Source organism: Haliotis rufescens, unplaced genomic scaffold (genome assembly GCF_023055435.1).
Source record: "Haliotis rufescens isolate VD_foot unplaced genomic scaffold, xgHalRufe1.0.p SCAF_2, whole genome shotgun sequence".
In the NCBI taxonomy this organism is placed as follows: domain Eukaryota; kingdom Metazoa; phylum Mollusca; class Gastropoda; order Lepetellida; family Haliotidae; genus Haliotis; species Haliotis rufescens.
The window spans coordinates 23,563,161-23,581,613 of NW_025963890.1; the positions used below are offsets into that span (position 1 = coordinate 23,563,161).

Consider the following 18,453-nt stretch of genomic DNA (forward strand, 5'->3'; position numbering starts at 1 on the left):
CTTTCCATTACCAAATTGAATGAAGATATTTATTTTGGATATTTCAATTTTTCTTATCTTGAGAACAACGTCTTTATTGGACAGAAAGATGGATGTCTGGCACTCATACCATGTCCATCTCCGAGTTTATGGCAGTGGATGTCAATCTTGCAAATTGCCTGTTTGCCTTTCAACTGAGGCGTGATGACCATGACAGAGTTCTGGCACTATCAGGCATCGTAAATGACAAACGCAGGACAAATGTTTCATTTTTTTATGCTTCAAGAATATACATTTCCTTACAAGAGGTCAAAGTAGTCCCAGTATTTAGAATAGTTAACATTTCTGACAGATCCCCAGATTTCCGATATAGGAAGATCTACTTCAGTTATGGGTGAATGAGTAACTCGATTGTTATGGACATCCTTCCCCACACACTAAAACCAAGTTCTTGACATCACAAAAGCTTATTAGACTTGGATATGTTGGACACTATGTTGTTTCACTCCAAACAAAGAGAGTGAGTTGGGTTTTATGCTGCTTTAGCAATATTCCAACACACACATCCAGCAACACCTGAAATGGGCTCAACAGCCAAAACAAAGATGCCAGTCCATTCCACCCATAACTGTGTTGTAGATCACAGGTTTCATGTAACAACTAATAATGTTATCTTCAATTCTTATTACGTGAATGTTTAATAATTTTTAACTCATCTAGAAAATTACATTAAATCCCAGTTAATACAAAAACGTTTTTCAAGGGTGATTAAAAATAATTGACAATTTCTAAATTTTATCTTCAATCAAATATCACATATTCGAATATAAAGTACATAATGACAAAAGTTCAATGAATATAAACAGATCTGATAGCACTTATTTATCATTAATTTAAGTCTTCCTGCATTAAATTCTTGTTGGCATGACCAGAGACAAATATATTTTCCCAATAAAGATACAAGAGTACATGCAGTTCTCTGCAGAAAGACCTAACTTGTTCTTTGTTGACTGTTAAAGAAAACAGAGTTCTATCAATATTCATAGCCCATATTGTTCAAGTCATTGCAAACACTTCAGCTTCACGGTCATTCACATTCCATCTTAAACCCACATACTCAAGACAGCCATCATTAATCACACCAAACAACAGAAATAAATGTGGTAGGCATACTTTCCAAAAACATACTACAATGAAACTGTTAATGTGCCAAATCATGAGAAAGTCTGGAGGTATGTATTATTCTATTCTTAATAACATATTCCCCAAGCAAGGCCAAATAACTACCCTTTGGAATGCACCTTTTATCACACAGATTCCTTCTCACAGTTCCATGTTTTTGGTAAATGTATTCTAAAGAATCTCGACAGGGATGCAGTTGTCACTAGCCTGCTAGCCAGAGTCCATTTGACCAATATTAAAGGTATAAATATTTCAGGGTAAGTTGCATTCCTGTCTCTGAGATGTGTTAGACTGGGGGGGGGAACTGTGACATACTATAACACAGTTATATCATAATACCAGTTACAAGACAAGATTACAGCCATACATGTTGGTTGATACAGCATGTCTGAACAACTATTTGTGTTATAGGAGGCTTGTAACCTTTCCTGTATGTCTATAGCACACTAAATAGTGATTTGTCAAAAGGTAGGAAATGTTGGTAGTCCCTAATACAGTAAAACATGGTTATAACGAACTCCAAGGGATTGATGAAACAAACTTGTTTGTAATATCCGTAGATTTGTATATTGGCTTGCCTCACCATTCATTATATCATTCAGAGTTCTGTAGGCAAAGACTTGATTGAATACCATGGATTGTAAAGAACCATTTAACTTCAATATGTGCAAGAGATTGTGGGCGTATTTTCAGTCTGGGTTCATATCAACTTGTTGGTAGTCTCAAATGGTAACAATATGATAATATAAGAAACACACATTACAGCACTAGAATTAAGTTGGAAGAGCGTGTCATGTGACATGAATGGGGATGTCATCTTTGCGGCCATCTCTGATTATTTCAGAAAGTTTGACACTGCTTGAAATAAATGTGCACACGAGACAATTCAAAATTCAAATATAATTCAAGTGATTGCTTTTTAACCATTGATTAGTTTTAACACATGGGTTGCAACAATGTACTGTGAAACTGCAGAATTGATTCTCCACTGATTGCAGCTGAGCCTCACCAATCTGTAGGTGAACTGTAGTGAGTGAGTGAGTGAGTATGGTTTTACGCCGCTTTTAGCAATATTCCAGCAATATCACGGCGGGGGACACCAGAAATGGGCTTCACACATTGTACCCATGTCGGGAATCGAACCCGGGTCTTCGGCGTGACGAGCTAACGCTTTAACCACTAGGCTACCCGACCGCCCCGTAGGTGAACTGTAGTGATCATGATTCCCTTCCAAGTATGTCGTTTGATTCCCCTCTGGTGGTGACGGACACGAGTTTGACCACATCATTAATTCACACGGGAATATTGAGTTTACTTCTTGCAATGAAACATCAGTTTGTTATATCCATTAATTCATTACACAAAATTTGTTACAATGAATTTTATATTACAACATATTGTAAAGCAGTCAGGACTTTTGCATTTTTATAACAGTATGTTATATCAGTGTTCGTTATGACCATGTTCTTCTGTATTTTATCATTCAAGGACGCAAGTTATTCCCACCTGGCCTCCGATTATGATTACTTCCTAGAGAGCCCAACCCCTGCCTCACTACCTACCACAAAACATAGTCATAACAACTACACCGTGTGAATGGCTTAGAATAATCTATGGGAAGAAACTTACATAAACAATGAGATGGCAGCAACCTGCATGTTAATACCAACGATGAGAATAAAATTTATACAATGAACAACAAATGGATAAGCTGGAGTCTACTCACTGTGACTTTTTATATACTCTGTTGACTATATGCATGGAAACATTGTCTCCAGCAGAAACAAGTGTGGGAAGAAATGGTATGAAGCTATGACCAACACTTGTACAGACCCTAGTTTGGACTGCTAATGTGCTGGATGTAGATTAGATTGGAAAACACCATTGGCAGGTAAATTGGTTCAAATTTGGCTTATCAACATGATCAGACAGCTACCAAAAGCATTCTCAACAAAAGATGAAATATTAATTCTGCAATAAACAAACTAAAAAATAACCTTAAAAGATCATTATGGATGAGACTTTGGACAATGGCAATGTTTATATGACAATGATAATGATAGCTGCAATAGATTAGAAGATCTTATTTCAAAATTAATATTTTAGTGAAAATTAATATGTGAAATGAACAATTATTAAATATATCTTGAGATTTTGTCAATTACACATAAAAACAGTCCATATGATCTATGAAGTAAAACTAAAATATTATTTGTCCATGTTTGACAATTTGTATTCAAAAGATAGGCAATAAAATATTTTTGGGAGGACTGCACTTTACTGGGGTCCACTTTTTCGGATTGCAGAACGGAGGACCGAACTCGCATTGCTAAGCTATGTTTATTTGTTAATCTAATTAGCCAACACCTCACCACAGGACCATACATGATATCACAAATACATTGAACTTGTGTTCCTAGTGATCAGAACCTGATCATGTGCAGCAGCCATGTTTTTCCCCTGAAACTCAAAAACTCTATAAAAATCTAAAAAGATTTTCCTCAAACTACATTGGACTAATATGCTAAGAGTGTTGAGAAGGCTAACCCATAACTTAACTCATGAAGGGGTGTGTGATCGGAAAGGGGTACCTAACAACCCAAATGATTGTAAAGAGGTGCTTGATCAGAAAGGTGATTCAAGGTCTTAGAGATAGAGTTGGGGATAACCTACGATAGCCCAAAAGAACTAACCGTAAGAGTGGAGGGTCGAAAAGCCATGCGAGATCAGTGAAATGAGGGCCACAACCTGAAGTCTGATCCAAGAAGCGCTAGCCTATAAGCTGTGCCCAGTAAACTGCAGTCTTGCCCAATCTTTCTCAAGTTAAAATGTCCAATGTTATACACTAGACACAAAAGTATATCCTAGGATTCACAGGCCATTCTGATTTCACTTAATCTCCCATAAATAACATTAAGCACCAAAAAGAACTGTCTTAGCTCCTATACTTCAGCATAGACATTGCAGAAAGTAACATGAACAAGTCTAGTAATTTCAAAATTGCATTATGCACTCATGAATAATATCATCCCTCCTCAAGATTGAATTGGCATTTGGAAACACATCTAACTATTCCAGAGGCAGTCATCCTATTGCCTCCTCAGAGGGGCCTAGCCATTTTGTTATGGATCCACTAAGGCCATACAATCCCTTTACTTGACACCATGTCTTCCACATAGTTTGGAGATAGTTGAGTAAAAATGGCCTGGGAATCCAAGGATGCTAAAGCTGTACAGTTTTGAATACAGAAGGTTCTAATCTACTGCAGTGGGTACATGTGACAACAATGGTGGCGTGAACCTTTGGTATTTAGTTCACCTTCAGGAGGAACCCATGATTGAGATGTACATTAGTCATACAGTATCTGCAACATAGCATTCCATCTTAGGGAACCACTATATGAGCAAATGGAGAAAAGAAGACGGGTTTGAACTTGGATCCTTCAGTACTTGCGTAGGCTTGGCTCCAGACATCTGCATAAAAATCCTTCATGCAAACTGAGGTTTGATCATAACTAATGCAATCTTTGGAAATGTTTTCATTTATGCTTTGTAATTATCATTTAAAATAACAATGATTTGGCTGAATCAATTGTAACTTATCATATAACAGTATGTGTCTACATTTGATTTAACATTGACAATATTGTACCGTTTCACTGACATACTAACATTATGTAACCTTTAGTTCCTGTTGTACAGCAAACAACTTTCAAGTCGAGGGAAATTCATTTCTAATCCAGAGAGCTGCTTATACCAAATGCAGTTAAACAACGTAATATAAGAGTATTATATATCCTGACTCATTTCGGGCTGTCAATACATATATCTCAAGTCAAGCCTACTCAAGATAAAGCATCTGCTTGCACCATGTAAAGGTATCCTGTTTGAAAGAAATTGAGTTTGTATTTGTCATGAAGTTGTTTACAAAAATATTTGCGCCTATGCTTTCTGTGTATGACCATTAGTCCATCTAAACAGAAAGCATATCAAACACACATTACAATCTGACACTTAGGTCAGAACTAGTCAAGAAGAAGGTCGTCTCCAACTGTGTCATAGTCAGGTCAAAGTCACTGGGTCAAAGATATGTTGCAACGAGTTCCTCTACATTTCCTGCACCCCAGTGGGTCAGCTGGTCCTGAAATTATCAATTGAGAGGACAATGTTAAACACATGGGGTTTTCAGAATAAAAACAATGTTTTATTGGTCTGTTTTCAGTCGTACAAATCGGTATCTCTCATACCCTCACTTCTAGTCGCACGTTTAAAAGGAAGCCAGAAGCTGGAATGTAAACATTAAACTTGTTTCCGTCCGGTTGCGCACACACCTCCCTATGACATGTCACAAATCTCGAAGAATAAGCCATCATTCAGGACTGGACTGAACTACTTCCCTGTGGGGATGGCTGGGTGGGAACATACGACTGAAAACAGACCAATAATACATCGTTTTTATTTTGAAAAACTCATGTTTTAGTCTGTTTTCAGTCGTACAAATAGGTAGAATTCGACGGAACACTGGAAAGAGGGTCTGGAAAGTAATCAGGAAGTGACCTCTTTCACGTCGAATGTACCAAGTGAGTGAGTGAGTGAGTGAGTGAGTGAGTGAGTGAGTGAGTGAGTGAGTGAGTGAGTGAGTGAGTGAGTGAGTGAGTGAGTGAGTGAGTGAGTGAGTGAGTGAGTGAGTGAGTGAGTGAGTGAGTGAGTGAGTGAGTGTTTATCGTCGCTTTTAACAGTATTCCAGTTATATCACGACGTGTCAGGTTAATGTTGGAGGAAAGCCCGATCATCCCTGAAGTGACAATAGAACATGATCAGATGCATGGACGAGACAAGTTGTTTATCACAAACGCACAGCATGGTTAATGCTCTTCGACACATAACTAATTATCGATGAGACAGGACAACTGCACACATCAGTTGAACTGCGATCGAAGTGTGGTCGACGTATAGTTTAGTTACAGAGCAACTCGCAGTATACAAGGTAACTAAAAAATACGAGCAGTACTATGAATTATGGGAAGACGATGCATACACCAAATAACCATAATAAAAAAGCCGAAGTACTGCACACAACAAAAAAAACCATAAGAATGCGTACATTCACCAACAGCTTTTATTGTAACATGTTATCTGGCACGAAGTTTTGAGCAAAAGGTCCAAAGTGAATAAGCACAAATTCACTGTCTTTTCTGGGAGATCTGTTGTGCCACCACGAGTGGACCAAACTGTTTGAGTCCTTCAACATCTTCTGTTGAGATATCTCTGAGATAATGCGAAGCAAACACTGAAGTAGATCTCCAAAAGCAGCCCTCCATAATAGCTTGCAGCGAACAATTACTGTGGAGTGATAATGTTGAAGCTATGGCTCGAACTTCGTGCGGTGAGAGAGGAGGTGGTAGATGCGAGTCCTTGCGCCTCGTAAGCTCTGAGAATGACCACTCTCAACCAAAAGGAGAGAGTATTACGTGTAATGCCTTTCTTTGCATTGATTGAGAGCGGTATGAACAGCCATTGAAAATGTTGTCGTCGCTGTTCAGATCGCTGCAGGTAAATATGAAGCGCACGAACAAGGTACAGGGTGAGATCAGCGTGACCATGAGGGCCCATAATGGCAGACAAGGAAGGAATCTCGAATCTTGGACAGGAGATTGATTTTTCGCTAAAAAATCCCATCTGGGACCAAGATGGACGTTGCCATGGTTACGCTGATTGAACGTAATCAAACCGACGTCAATGGCATGTATTTCCGATACTCTCGCTGCCGTAGCCAGCGAGAGAAGGAAAGCTATTTTCTGAGAAAATAAGTCGAACGCGACCTGATCTAGAGGCTCTTAAGTCTGACTAGACAGGTTGCGCAGAATGACATCGAGGTCGTAGGCCGGCGGTCGAAAAATTTACGTGACTGATCTTCAACCATGAAGGCACGTAGAATCTTCTGCAACTACGGTATTTCAGTGAGCTTGTTGCCCGTAGGAGACGTCACCACTGTAGCCAAAGCTGCCAGATAAGTCAAGATCGTCGACCCTTTCAGATGCCGAGATGACCAGAGATAGACTAGGAACTCTGCCACCTGTGGTGGGGTTGCTACCGCCGGGTTGAAGCCATGAGACCTGGCGAAAATGGAGAAAGTGGCCCACTTGTCATCGTACAGCTTACGAGTCGTACGAGATAAGCGCTGCCGTCTTAAGCAAACCCAGGCGTGAAGCTGGAAGTTCTTTATCCCCTGATGCAAGTCGTCGTTGTGAGGATGAACAAGGAGGCTGTCTTGATCTGGTAACGGGAACGGTGGCTGATTGATGATCTGAAGAAGTTCCAGGAACCACGTTCTGGCCGGCCTATAAGGCGCGACCAAAAGCAGATGTAGGTTGGCCGTTTGACAAACTTTCTCCAGTATCGATGGTAACAGCACTGTTGGCGGAAACGCGTAAGCGTCTAGACCCTCCCACGATATCGCTAGAGGCGGTTGTTGTACCGGGTTGCGAAGACATGTACTTGGAGCAACCAGAGTTGATCTGTCAGCAGATGATAGACTGTCGGATGGATCATCCACTCCGTGGGAGACGGCCTCTATGGTCTCGACAGGGCATCGGCTATCACATTCTTGGCCCCCGGGATGTGACAGGCTCTTACGCCCATGTCCAAGTCGTTGACGAGGGCGAGGAACCTGAATGTCCGGTCCAGAAGGGCCGTCGACCGAGTCGTTCCCTGTTTGTTGATGCAGTGGACGACTGTGGAGTTGTCCGACTGTATCATCAGCCGTTTCTGACAGAGTCAAGGTTTCCAGAACGCGACCGCCTGAATCACTGCTTCCATCTCAAGGCAGTTGATGTGGAGGATCTTTTCTTCTGGCGACCACAGCCCGGCCACTTGGTCGTCCCCGAAAGTGCGCTCCCCAGCCTTCCAATGACGCGTCTACGAATAGGTGTAGTATGAATGGAGGCTCGCTCATAAAGACGCCTTCGCAAACGTTCGACGGCTGGAGCCACCACTCCAGATGACAACGTAGCTGCGCCGGAAGTGGAACCAGGAGATTGGGAAACTCCAGATGGGGGTTCAGCAATCTCTGCAGCGGACGAAGTTGAAGACGACCACGGCAAGTCAGGTCTTGGGCCGATGTCAACAGACCGAGGACTTCCTGCCTCGTGTGCACTGACGCCGGGGCATGTAGAAGTCTCGGAACGCTGCTGTCAATCTTGTCCCAAAGGTCTTGAGGTACCTTGACCAGCTTGACCCCCGTCTGGAAGCGTATCCCGATGTACTGTGGATCCCGAGTTGGTACCAAGTTCGACTTTTGAAGGTTGACGATCCACCCGAGGTACCGTAGTAGACTCAGGGTGGTCGCTAACTCTCCTTGAAGGGCTTCTGTGAACTGGTGAGCTTGGAGCCAGTCGACTAGGTAGAAGGCGACCCTGATCTACGACCGTCTTCATGATCCGCCTGAAAATGCACAGGGCCGTAGAAATTCCAAACGGGAGGGCCGACCACTGGTAATGAATACCTTGGTAGACGAATCGGAGGTACTTCTGGAACTCGGAAGCTATTTGTACATGGAGATACGCGTCCTGAAGGTCTATTGAGACGAGGAAGTCGCTCGGTAATATCATCCAACGCAGAGAGCTGAGGGATATCATGGTGAATGTGTCGGGTTGTTGGAGATATGTTGCGTTGAACTTCTTGAGATTGAAAATAAGCCGCATCTTTGTGGAGTTTTTCTTGGGTACTAGAAAGATGGGCGAGTAGTACCCCGGTAATGGTGCCGATGTCCCTAGGCGAAGTACTGCTGCCTTTTCCACCAACGAATCGATGGCCTCCGTCAGCCGATCCGTTGGTGGAGTGTGGAATGTCGAGGATGACGTCAGTGGTGGCGTTGATCTCAGGCGTGGGGCGTAGCCTGTTGTCAAAATGTTCTGAATGTAAGGGTCGTTGAGGAAGCCCACCTGTGGGCTTAATGATGAGGTCTCCCCCCTACCGGTAGCTCGTCTAAAGGTAGTGTCATCAGGGAAGACTCCAACGACGGTGACGGCGGGGGAAGGGTCCTCACTTATATCCCCGCTGGCTCTTTCCCCCTCTGGGATACTTTGAAAAGGAGACCTGGCGACCTTTCTTGTCCGAAGCTCTCTTGCGGGACGGCTGTCAAGGCATGTCCCTACGAAAGGCCTGTTGCACATTCACGTTTCTGTAACGTCGCCGTGGGGCGTTCGAAACCGATGGCCGCCTGGACAGGTTGTGTGAAGCCAAAATGATGATGACACGCTCGGCTTCCCTAGAGTACTTGTCCAGAACTTCGTAGGTACGACCGTCAAACAACTGTTGCGATGACCACGGGGCCCGTAAGAGTGTCCTGCCATGACGATAATGTAGTTCAGTGCAGTCGATGTAACCATGGCGACGTGCCGTAGTTATCTGGCCCGATACATATCGGGACTGGGCGAGGACGTCCGAGATCCACCGTTGCATACAGGTGAGGACCGATGGCACCGTCCTTTCGTCCTCGTCCTGGGGGTCTTTCTCCTCAAAGTACACGGAGAGGTACTCGATCTGTGTCGACAGCATAGCAAGCGGTTGTAGCTGGTGACGAACATCAGTGTCCATGGATTCCAAATGCCTGTCTTCTACAAGAATCTTGGAGGGTGCTGGTTTCTTGAAGAGTAGCCCCCAATCCAAGTCCCTACTTATGACATGCCATAAATCGGGTGACGAGATCGAACAGGCGGCTTGCTGAAACTCTGCCCAGGCAGAGCAGAGGTAAATTTCTGGTCCATATCTTTAGCCATGGCTCTGAAGACATTGGGAGAAGAAAACTGAAGAGACTGTGGTGTATCTCCGACCTTAAAACCAGCACGCGTCGGTTTGTCATCGTCTTTTGATAACTCAGGCAGAAAGTTAGATAGCCAAGCAAACAACTCAATGTCTTTGGGAGGCCTAGGAGGGCTGTCGTCACAATCCATTGTGTAGGCGTAGATGAAGGAGCTGGTGTACTGGTTGACGGTCCATGGACCCCTGACGTAGTTGAATCCTTCTTGGTCGACGCCGCCGAGGCGAGTACCGCCGCCGTGATCTGGTTCTATCAAAGCCGGGTCGATATGCAAGTGAGACGAGATCTCCCAGAAACTCCCTGTGAGAACGTTGCATGTCCTTGTGGGGACGAGGGCTACGATCTCTAACTATAGAAGTACTACGACCCCCTTCGTAGTTATCGTCCGAATCGTACTCCCGACGACCACAAAGGCGATGGACGTCCTCTGTCGTTTACTGTCTCTTGACGAGGCACTCGACCTGCCGTCCCGGGAACGGGAACGACTTCTAGAGAGGGATCTGTGTTCCCTGTCGTCCCGCACGACGTCCCTATCGTCGTTGGTAGAACGAGATACGGACCGACTGGGGACCATAGTCCCCTCATGGTCCTCGTCACCACACGGTACCGCCGTAACCGATCAACCGATTGACGAAGATCAGTCATGCGGGTAGTATCATCAGCAGGCGAACGGTCATGTGTCTTGTCAAAAAACAGAAGTTGACTGAGGCGGGCCTTTTCAACTGATTTCTTGGGTGTCGCTGACTCGCCACCCCCAGGGCAGGATGTGGAGGGTGCAGAGTCCAAGGATCCACCCGATGACCTTCTCTGCTTGTAGCGCTGGTCAGTAGCCCGCTTCGCCAATGCATGAAGATACAAGTTAAAGTTTATAGAAGACAAGTGCTCACATTCTTTACAACGTTTATCCCACGAACACGTTGAAAACCCGTCCTTAATGATGCAGGAAGGACAATACTTGTGAGGATCTACTTTAGACAGTTTTCTTTGCCACGTGTATAATCAAGTCAAACAGCGAAACACGTGTTGAACACAAACAATGGATTACCAAGGATTACATTCCAGGAGTCTACAGGTAAGACATATTATTATTACTTTATTAGAACAACAACTGAAGAATACAAACTAGCAGTCTACCGCGAATCTTTCTCGGGCGACCAATCTCAGAGGCGCGCTGAGAGATTTGTGACATGTCATAGGGAGGTGAGTGCGCAACCGGACGGAAACAAGTTTAATGTTTACATTCCAGCTTCTGGCTTCCTTTTAAACGACTAGAAGTGAGGGTATGAGAGATACCCATTTGTACGACTGAAAACAGACTAAAACATAGCTCTGTAATTGTATTGTTATTACTTACTAATTTAACTATAACTACTACTACTACTACTACTACTACTACTACTACTACTAGTAGTAGTAGTATTCAGAAGTTTGTACACTAGTGGTAGTAGTAGTAGTAGTTTTTTGTAATGGGCCAAAATTACATGTGAGTGACTTGTGTTTTGTTGGTCGGAAGCTTGTGAAAACGTTTTTCAGTTGGGACTACATGTAATTTGCAAAGGCTTTTTGTTGTACACCCATGACAGTGTAGTAAGTTGTACCTGTGGCAGATAGAGGCAGACACTGGACAACTTGAACACCACGATCTTGTTCTTGGCAGTCTGAAACATATAGAGGATATGTACTGAAATAGTTTCTCTTTTGTTTGACAAACACAAATGAAATTCTTTACCTTGTTTGATTAATTTCTTACTCCATACTGTCAGTGGCAACAAACATTCAAGCCTTATTGGCCTAAAAAAAATTTCTTTCTCTATCAAAACAAGGTGCTAAAACGAGCATGTACCCTTGTTAGTGATTTGAATAGAGGGCCTACCTGTAGCTGCTGCTTGTCTATGAAGAGGAACATGGTCTGGGATGGGTTGTTGATGATGAGCCCCTCTTTATCTCGCCGACTCACTAGTCTCATCAGCTGTCTCTCATAGTCCAGGTGACTGAACAAGAAGCTGGCCTGCCACACACACATGCAGTAATCATCTCCCTGACAGTTTCTTATAATATTGGACATGAAATAACCAAAGAAAACAACAAACACATAAATACTTGAGACCTATTCTTTCCAGGAATTCAAGGGGAACCAAAGACAAAATCTTGGTAATTAGGTCATATCCACATCAGTAAATAACAGTAATTCATTAATGCTTCAATAACTGTCAGACAAAATACTAAAGACAAGAAGTGTGTCTTCAAACTACTTTTTGAAGTGGGTGTTTCAACCAGGAAGCATGAACAATGAACCCCATCATCAGGCTAGGATGATGCCAATCAGACAGATCACACATTGTAACAATCAAAAACCTATTTTCAATATTGACAAGCATGAGGTACCAGGAAACCTATTCTGCCCAGGAATACTGATAAACACTTTCTTCTGACACTGTCACAAAATCCCTCAAAGTGATAATCATGAATGAAATGATGATATAAGTCATAACACAATGTATTAAACCTGCAGCATGTAACACAATCATCATCAATGTGCACATATCTTCTGCAACATACCTCAATACGTTTGAATGGGAGTTGGTCTCCCTTCCAGCGAGAAAAGAGTTGACACTCAATCCTGTCAATGTCACTTCTAGGCCAAAGGAAAAAGTCAATCTCTGTTGTACATCCAATGACATCCTGAAAAGAACATTTTGAGTACACAATTTTGTACATCTAATGTTTGCAAGTTCAGCGCTGCAACACATCCATACACACGATAAAAAACAACATTCACCCAAGTATATAGTATATAAACTTCACTCTGAATATTTATATACTGCTTGTACAGCAGTACGAGTCATATACCTTGATGCTGACAATGAGAAACTATTCTCAAAAGTGTGGGTTGTGGATATTATTTATGTCTTCCTTATGGAGAATGTTACCTGCAAACCTTGTTAAACTATTTTACTGAGTGTATCATGAAAAAAAGAAAGTATATAGTATATTTCCTGTACACAAAGTACACGTACAATCTGTGATGAACAAGCATTTTCCAAAGTCCATATAATAGAAGTTTGTCTTATAGTTTAAGAGCCTCTAATCAATCATACTAATCTTGAAATACATCTGAAAAATTATCTCAAATAGGATACTCCCAGCTTTTGATGATCTTTACCAGTTATAACCCTGAATTAACTAACCCTGCCATTTGCTATGACTAGCAGACATGCCACAAGTATTAACACCTACCCTTCTCATGGACTGCCACCTAGGAGCATGCAACTGAACTACATCTTTGTCTAGGAGTTCTCGGGAGCTTTCATAAGAATAAGCCTCTTCCTGAAATATAAAATAAACATGCATCAAATATAACAGGGTTCTGATTAACTTCTGAACATGCTAAATGTAGCATCTTATGTAAGACAAGTAAATTGAGTTTGAAGACTGGGGTAACTGAACATCCTCATAAGCTAAAGAGTCATGATCAACCACTGTTTTCACTTGGTTCAGAGATTAGTTTTGCTGCTAAAGGACAAAACCAGAATAGAAATACAATCAGTTAGCTTAGGACACCAAAGTGGTAAGCCCAATATATCAAAATCAAACTTTGCACTGCACCATTCCTATAAGTATAGAAAGTGTTTCGTAAATTTTAAAAGAATCTATGACGTAGTTCTTAAGTTATAGGTCGCACAAATGTTGTAGTAAAAAAGGATATGCTAAGTTCAAAACATGTAAAAAATCATATTTTCTCAGGAAATCCACATATCAAAATTAAACTTTGCACTGCACTTTTTCTATTGGTATGGAAACTGTTCACTAACTTTTGAAAGAATCAATGCAACTGTTTTCAAGTTATAGGTTGCACAAATGTTTCTGTAAAAACATTCTAAATGTAAAAAAATGTAAATAGCTGTATTTTTTCAGAAAATCCAAATATTGTAATCAAACTCTACTCTGCCACTCATCTATTGGTACAATAAGCGTTCACCAAGTTTGAAAAGAATCTATGCAGTAGTATTTATGGTATAGGTCGCACATAAAAATGTCTTTGGAATGACAGACGGAATTCCTTGGTAAAACTATACACCCTGCCTTCTTAGGTCGGGGTATAATTAAGCCACTGGAGCAAACCGGAACTCCAACAAAAGTAATGCTGCATACTATAAGGTAATGCTTGAAGGTGGGACTGTGCTTGCAACACTGTGTTAATTTGGATAGCAGTGAAGGGGTGGAGAAAAACCTTGCCTGACTCTGTGAGTAGGCTTGACTTGAGATATATGTATATGTACAACAGGAACTAAAGGTTACATAATGTTAGTAGTCACACTCTGTGAGTTGAGTTTTGAACCTAGTTTTGAACAACATTCCAGTCATAACAAGGCATGTCAGCTTAATGTGGGAGGAAATCCCAAAGTGATGCAGGTCTCAGACACTTTTGTGAAACCCATGAGCACAGGTATGGTGCTGACGAACCCACAATCATAGTGGCTGTTCCACAAGGTAAGAAAAAGATCTCCACAAAACATACAAGCTCAAATAGTTGGTGCTTATAACTTCGGGACAAGTACCCTTCAATATGTTCAACTTGAGACAAGCTGATTTCAACAGTATACTTGTACACTGAGTGAACAGTTTTTCAATTTTAACATTGTTTGTTGTTTAACGCCACACTCAGCAATATTCTAGCTAGACAATGGCAGTCTGTAAATAATCAAGTCTGGACCAGACAATCCAGAGATGACATGTTGAGCATTGATCTTAGATCTTATCAACTAAGTCAGTGATCCTGACCAAAAGATTCCGTTAGTTGCCTCTTAGGACAAGCATTGGTTGGTGAAGACCTATTCTAACCGGATTTTCATGGGTGTCAATTTATTACACTTCTGATCAATGATAAACATATCAGTTATTTTTTTTATATGCTAGTTCTACTACTCTGCTATAATACCTCTTTGTGTGAAGAGGTGACACCTCCATAGAAAGTCGTGTCTGGATGACACTAAGCATTTTTTTTATGCCCAATCTAAATGAAGATTGAATTGGTTCTTGAGCCAATCAGAATAGGCTTCATTTCTTTGCCACCTTGATTCAGAAATTTTGATCATGGCAAAAGGAAACTGTCACAGAACACAAACACCCATGATAGTACACCATTTGAGGTGCATATGCCACTGAGCTAAAAAATGACACGATCTATAACATATCAACAATATAATAGTGCAGCTTTGTTTCCTTGCATTCAGAACTCCCTGATCTGATTAGATTCTAATTCTGAGATACAGAAATCAGACATATTTGTCTGAATGCTTGGTTCACCCGTACCTACAATTTGGAAGCCTCTCAACATTTATTTGAAAGTTCACCTGACACTACCTCCTGTGGAGGTGCCATCTGATCTTCATGCAGAGAGATATCATTTCAGAGTAAAAGATTAAGTTTTGAACAGATTGGTAAGTTCCCTTGTTAATGAAATTACTTTGAGTTACAATGACTTTAAATCCTCTGTACTCACCTTTACACCTTTGAGAATACTGTCTTCATAGTTGTTGGTCATTACCGGAACAACTTCTGCTACTTCAAAAATAGCAACCTTTTTCTTCTGAAAAAGTAATCAGTTACTTAATATTACTGTACACAACATCTTTCATCATACACTTACAAAATGACCAGTCCAAAAATAGATTTAAGAGGTTTTGATCTCACAAACATCTGTCACGTGAAAAATATATGTTCCTAGACTTTCTAACATTCAGGTGAGGTGAAGTGAGGTGAAAAAGGGTTAATGTCATGTGGCTGCTTGAACTAGTCAGGACTAATGCCGATTTCATAGTGCTAGCCCACTGAAATATCATGCCGCAGATTAACATGAATACCGCACTCAGACACAGTATACTGACTACAAGCCGACCAGTCCTTGTTTTAGTCCCACAAAGCTGAACGCAAGACAAGGTAACAACAAGGACCACCTTTTGACATCTTTTGGTATGACGTGGCCGGGATCAAACCCCAGACCTTCCACCCCCTGGGCAGATGCTCTATCCACTAGACCAGAGGCGATTTACATTTTGCTCTGGAAATGGATAAGAAATCTAAATAATTTCATCAGTTTGGGTCATACTAAGGTTGGTGAGGAATGTAAGGGGATATACTCTCTTCACATATTTTTTCTTGAATGCTGGTACAAGAATTCTGCTTCAGTGCTGTCCTTAGCTCATGATCTCACCGTCTTTATAGAAGATGCTTCCCAAGCGTTTAAAGTGTTGGCTTGTCCTGCCAAAGATCTGTGTTCAATTCCACACATGGGTAAAATGCGAGAAGCCCTTTTCTGGTGTCCCACCACTCCAATGATAAAACCTCCTCACACACAAATAGTAGTTTTCTTTGTTTTTTACCAAAACCATTGTACCATTCTCAGGTCAAAAATGACCCCAAATTAAAGGGGAGTTATTGGAGTAGGAATCAACAAAGTTCAAATATCCAAACTTCAACCGCATAGAACTCTTTGTCGGTGTCATTGGAGATATGCAGTACACAATGATACAAACAAAAGCAAATTAGGAGACCATAAATAGGCATACAATTGTGATATTTCACAGGGGTTGATGTTAGTCAGTGTAGCAAAATAGTTTTCAGTTTTACTCTAACACAACAGTGGTTTCTTGTACCATTTATTTATTAAAATTAAGTTTTGATTACACCAATTTCCCAAGAGCATTCAAGAGAATCAGCATCAAAATGTAAACAAGCTTTGATGTGTAATATCAGAGACAATATGATAATTATATGGTCTCTGGTAATATGGCTAGTATGTTTCCTGAAATGTCATTAAAATGCTACAAGTGATTCAATGAAAGCTATTTTGGCTACAATCATGGTGATTAAAAACGTGGGAGCTTGTTAATCTATCGCTCCACATTGGCAAATACTTGTTATTGTTTGTAAAATATTAAAGTAATTCAAACAAATTGAAACTGGAAAACACTACAAATGTGGATTCACCTTTTCTTTGAAATGAAAAATAATATACATCTTGAACTCAAAATGGTCAGCAAGCGACTCTCTTTTCTTTCTAAGTTGGTGCCGAAGCCTGCTGACGGCCGCACTTTTCCGTGCATGGGGATCCCCCATCTCTAGTTCTCTACGCGTCCAAGAGGGTATTTTGGTTTACAGAATCATATTAGTGGCTGTTTATGTCAAGTTTACCCTTCTCGAATGAAGTTGATAGTTATTAATGTGCATTTCCATGGCTGACAAAGAATTATTTGACAATAACACTCGGCCAAAGACAGTGACGGACTCAACAGACAGGCCTGTATTTGTGGAAGGCTGTGTCGCCAGTCTCTTTATAAGAGGGGTTATGTACACAGTGAAGATTCTGACGTGCCATGGTTCGTGAAGGGGGAACGATAATGAAGTATTAGAGTCAATAAATCCATCGCGAAAGACAGATATCAACGCTGATCCACTAGTAAGTGGAAAATTACAGCACACTGCAAAACAACACACTGCCTTTGCTTCTCTTTCCGCAAATATGGCGAACGAAGCCTCGTTCTGGAATATCAATTCAAGGGAGGTTATTCAATTTCACGTAATCATGATATATGAGTTGACAGGTTCGTATCCAAAAAGAAATAATATTACTTCTATTTTACAGACATTACAAATTATAAAAAGCTATTGCGAAATCGAAATTTGAATCCTTATAGTGTTAAATTTTGCATCTTTTGTCCTTGACAAAAGAAATTTGTGATAGAAATATTTTTTTTCTGCAGGCTCTAATACAAACACATGTCATGATTCATCAGAATGTGTTCATGGTTGTTGTATGACATATCTCTAACGTCTTGCCTGAAGCTTCCTTGATAAACTATAACTTCTTTTTCATATAATGAGCTTTGTTACAGCAGTGACTATAGATACCCCGGTCTCATAATTCTTGGCGCCCCTATATATATGAGTCTTATAGTATAGGAGTGACAATAATTATGTGTCTGGGTATATTTCTCTGCATGTTTTAAGTGATGACACCCTCAAATAGGATGATGCTGTGATTATTGCTTTTGATGTCTGTAAATGCCAATATTGGTACCCTACCTTAGTACATTCGTGTTACCATGGATACTTTCTATTGTCCAACCGTTTTTTAAAATATTTTTTTCAATGTATGAGTGAATGAGTGAGTTGGGTTTAACGCCGCTTTTAACATTATTCCAGTAATGTCAGCGTAATGTGGGAGGAAATCCCGAAGTGATGCAGGTCTCAGACGTTTACCACTTCGGTGAAACCCACGAGCAGGGGTATGATGCTGACAAGCCTAGAAACATAATCGGGGCGAACCGGGATTCGAACCCACAATCATAGGTTTCTGGCGTGCCAAGGGACGCAACTCTGCACAGCGAATCGCGGCGCCTTAGACGACTGGGCCACCCGTGCCCCCCTTTTAATGTATGATCTCCCCGTGACAGGGAAAACGCGTGTTAT

The 18,453-nt window shown here is 41.3% G+C and overlaps 1 protein-coding gene across 1 annotated transcript; it reads right to left on the minus strand.

Annotated features, from left to right (window-relative positions):
* Window positions 1-239: 239 nt before the first annotated feature.
* Window positions 240-17,511, minus strand: LOC124146207 (uncharacterized protein C6orf62 homolog). The gene is made up of 7 exons (XM_046516385.2): window positions 16,972-17,511; window positions 15,485-15,571; window positions 13,219-13,308; window positions 12,541-12,663; window positions 11,855-11,989; window positions 11,580-11,639; window positions 240-5,301 (listed from the first exon to the last, which is right to left on the minus strand). Exons 1-7 carry the CDS (start codon window positions 17,098-17,100, stop codon window positions 5,242-5,244), a joined length of 684 nt encoding a protein of 227 aa, XP_046372341.1. The 5' UTR covers window positions 17,101-17,511; the 3' UTR covers window positions 240-5,241.
* Between the last annotated feature and the right edge of the window lie 942 nt (window positions 17,512-18,453).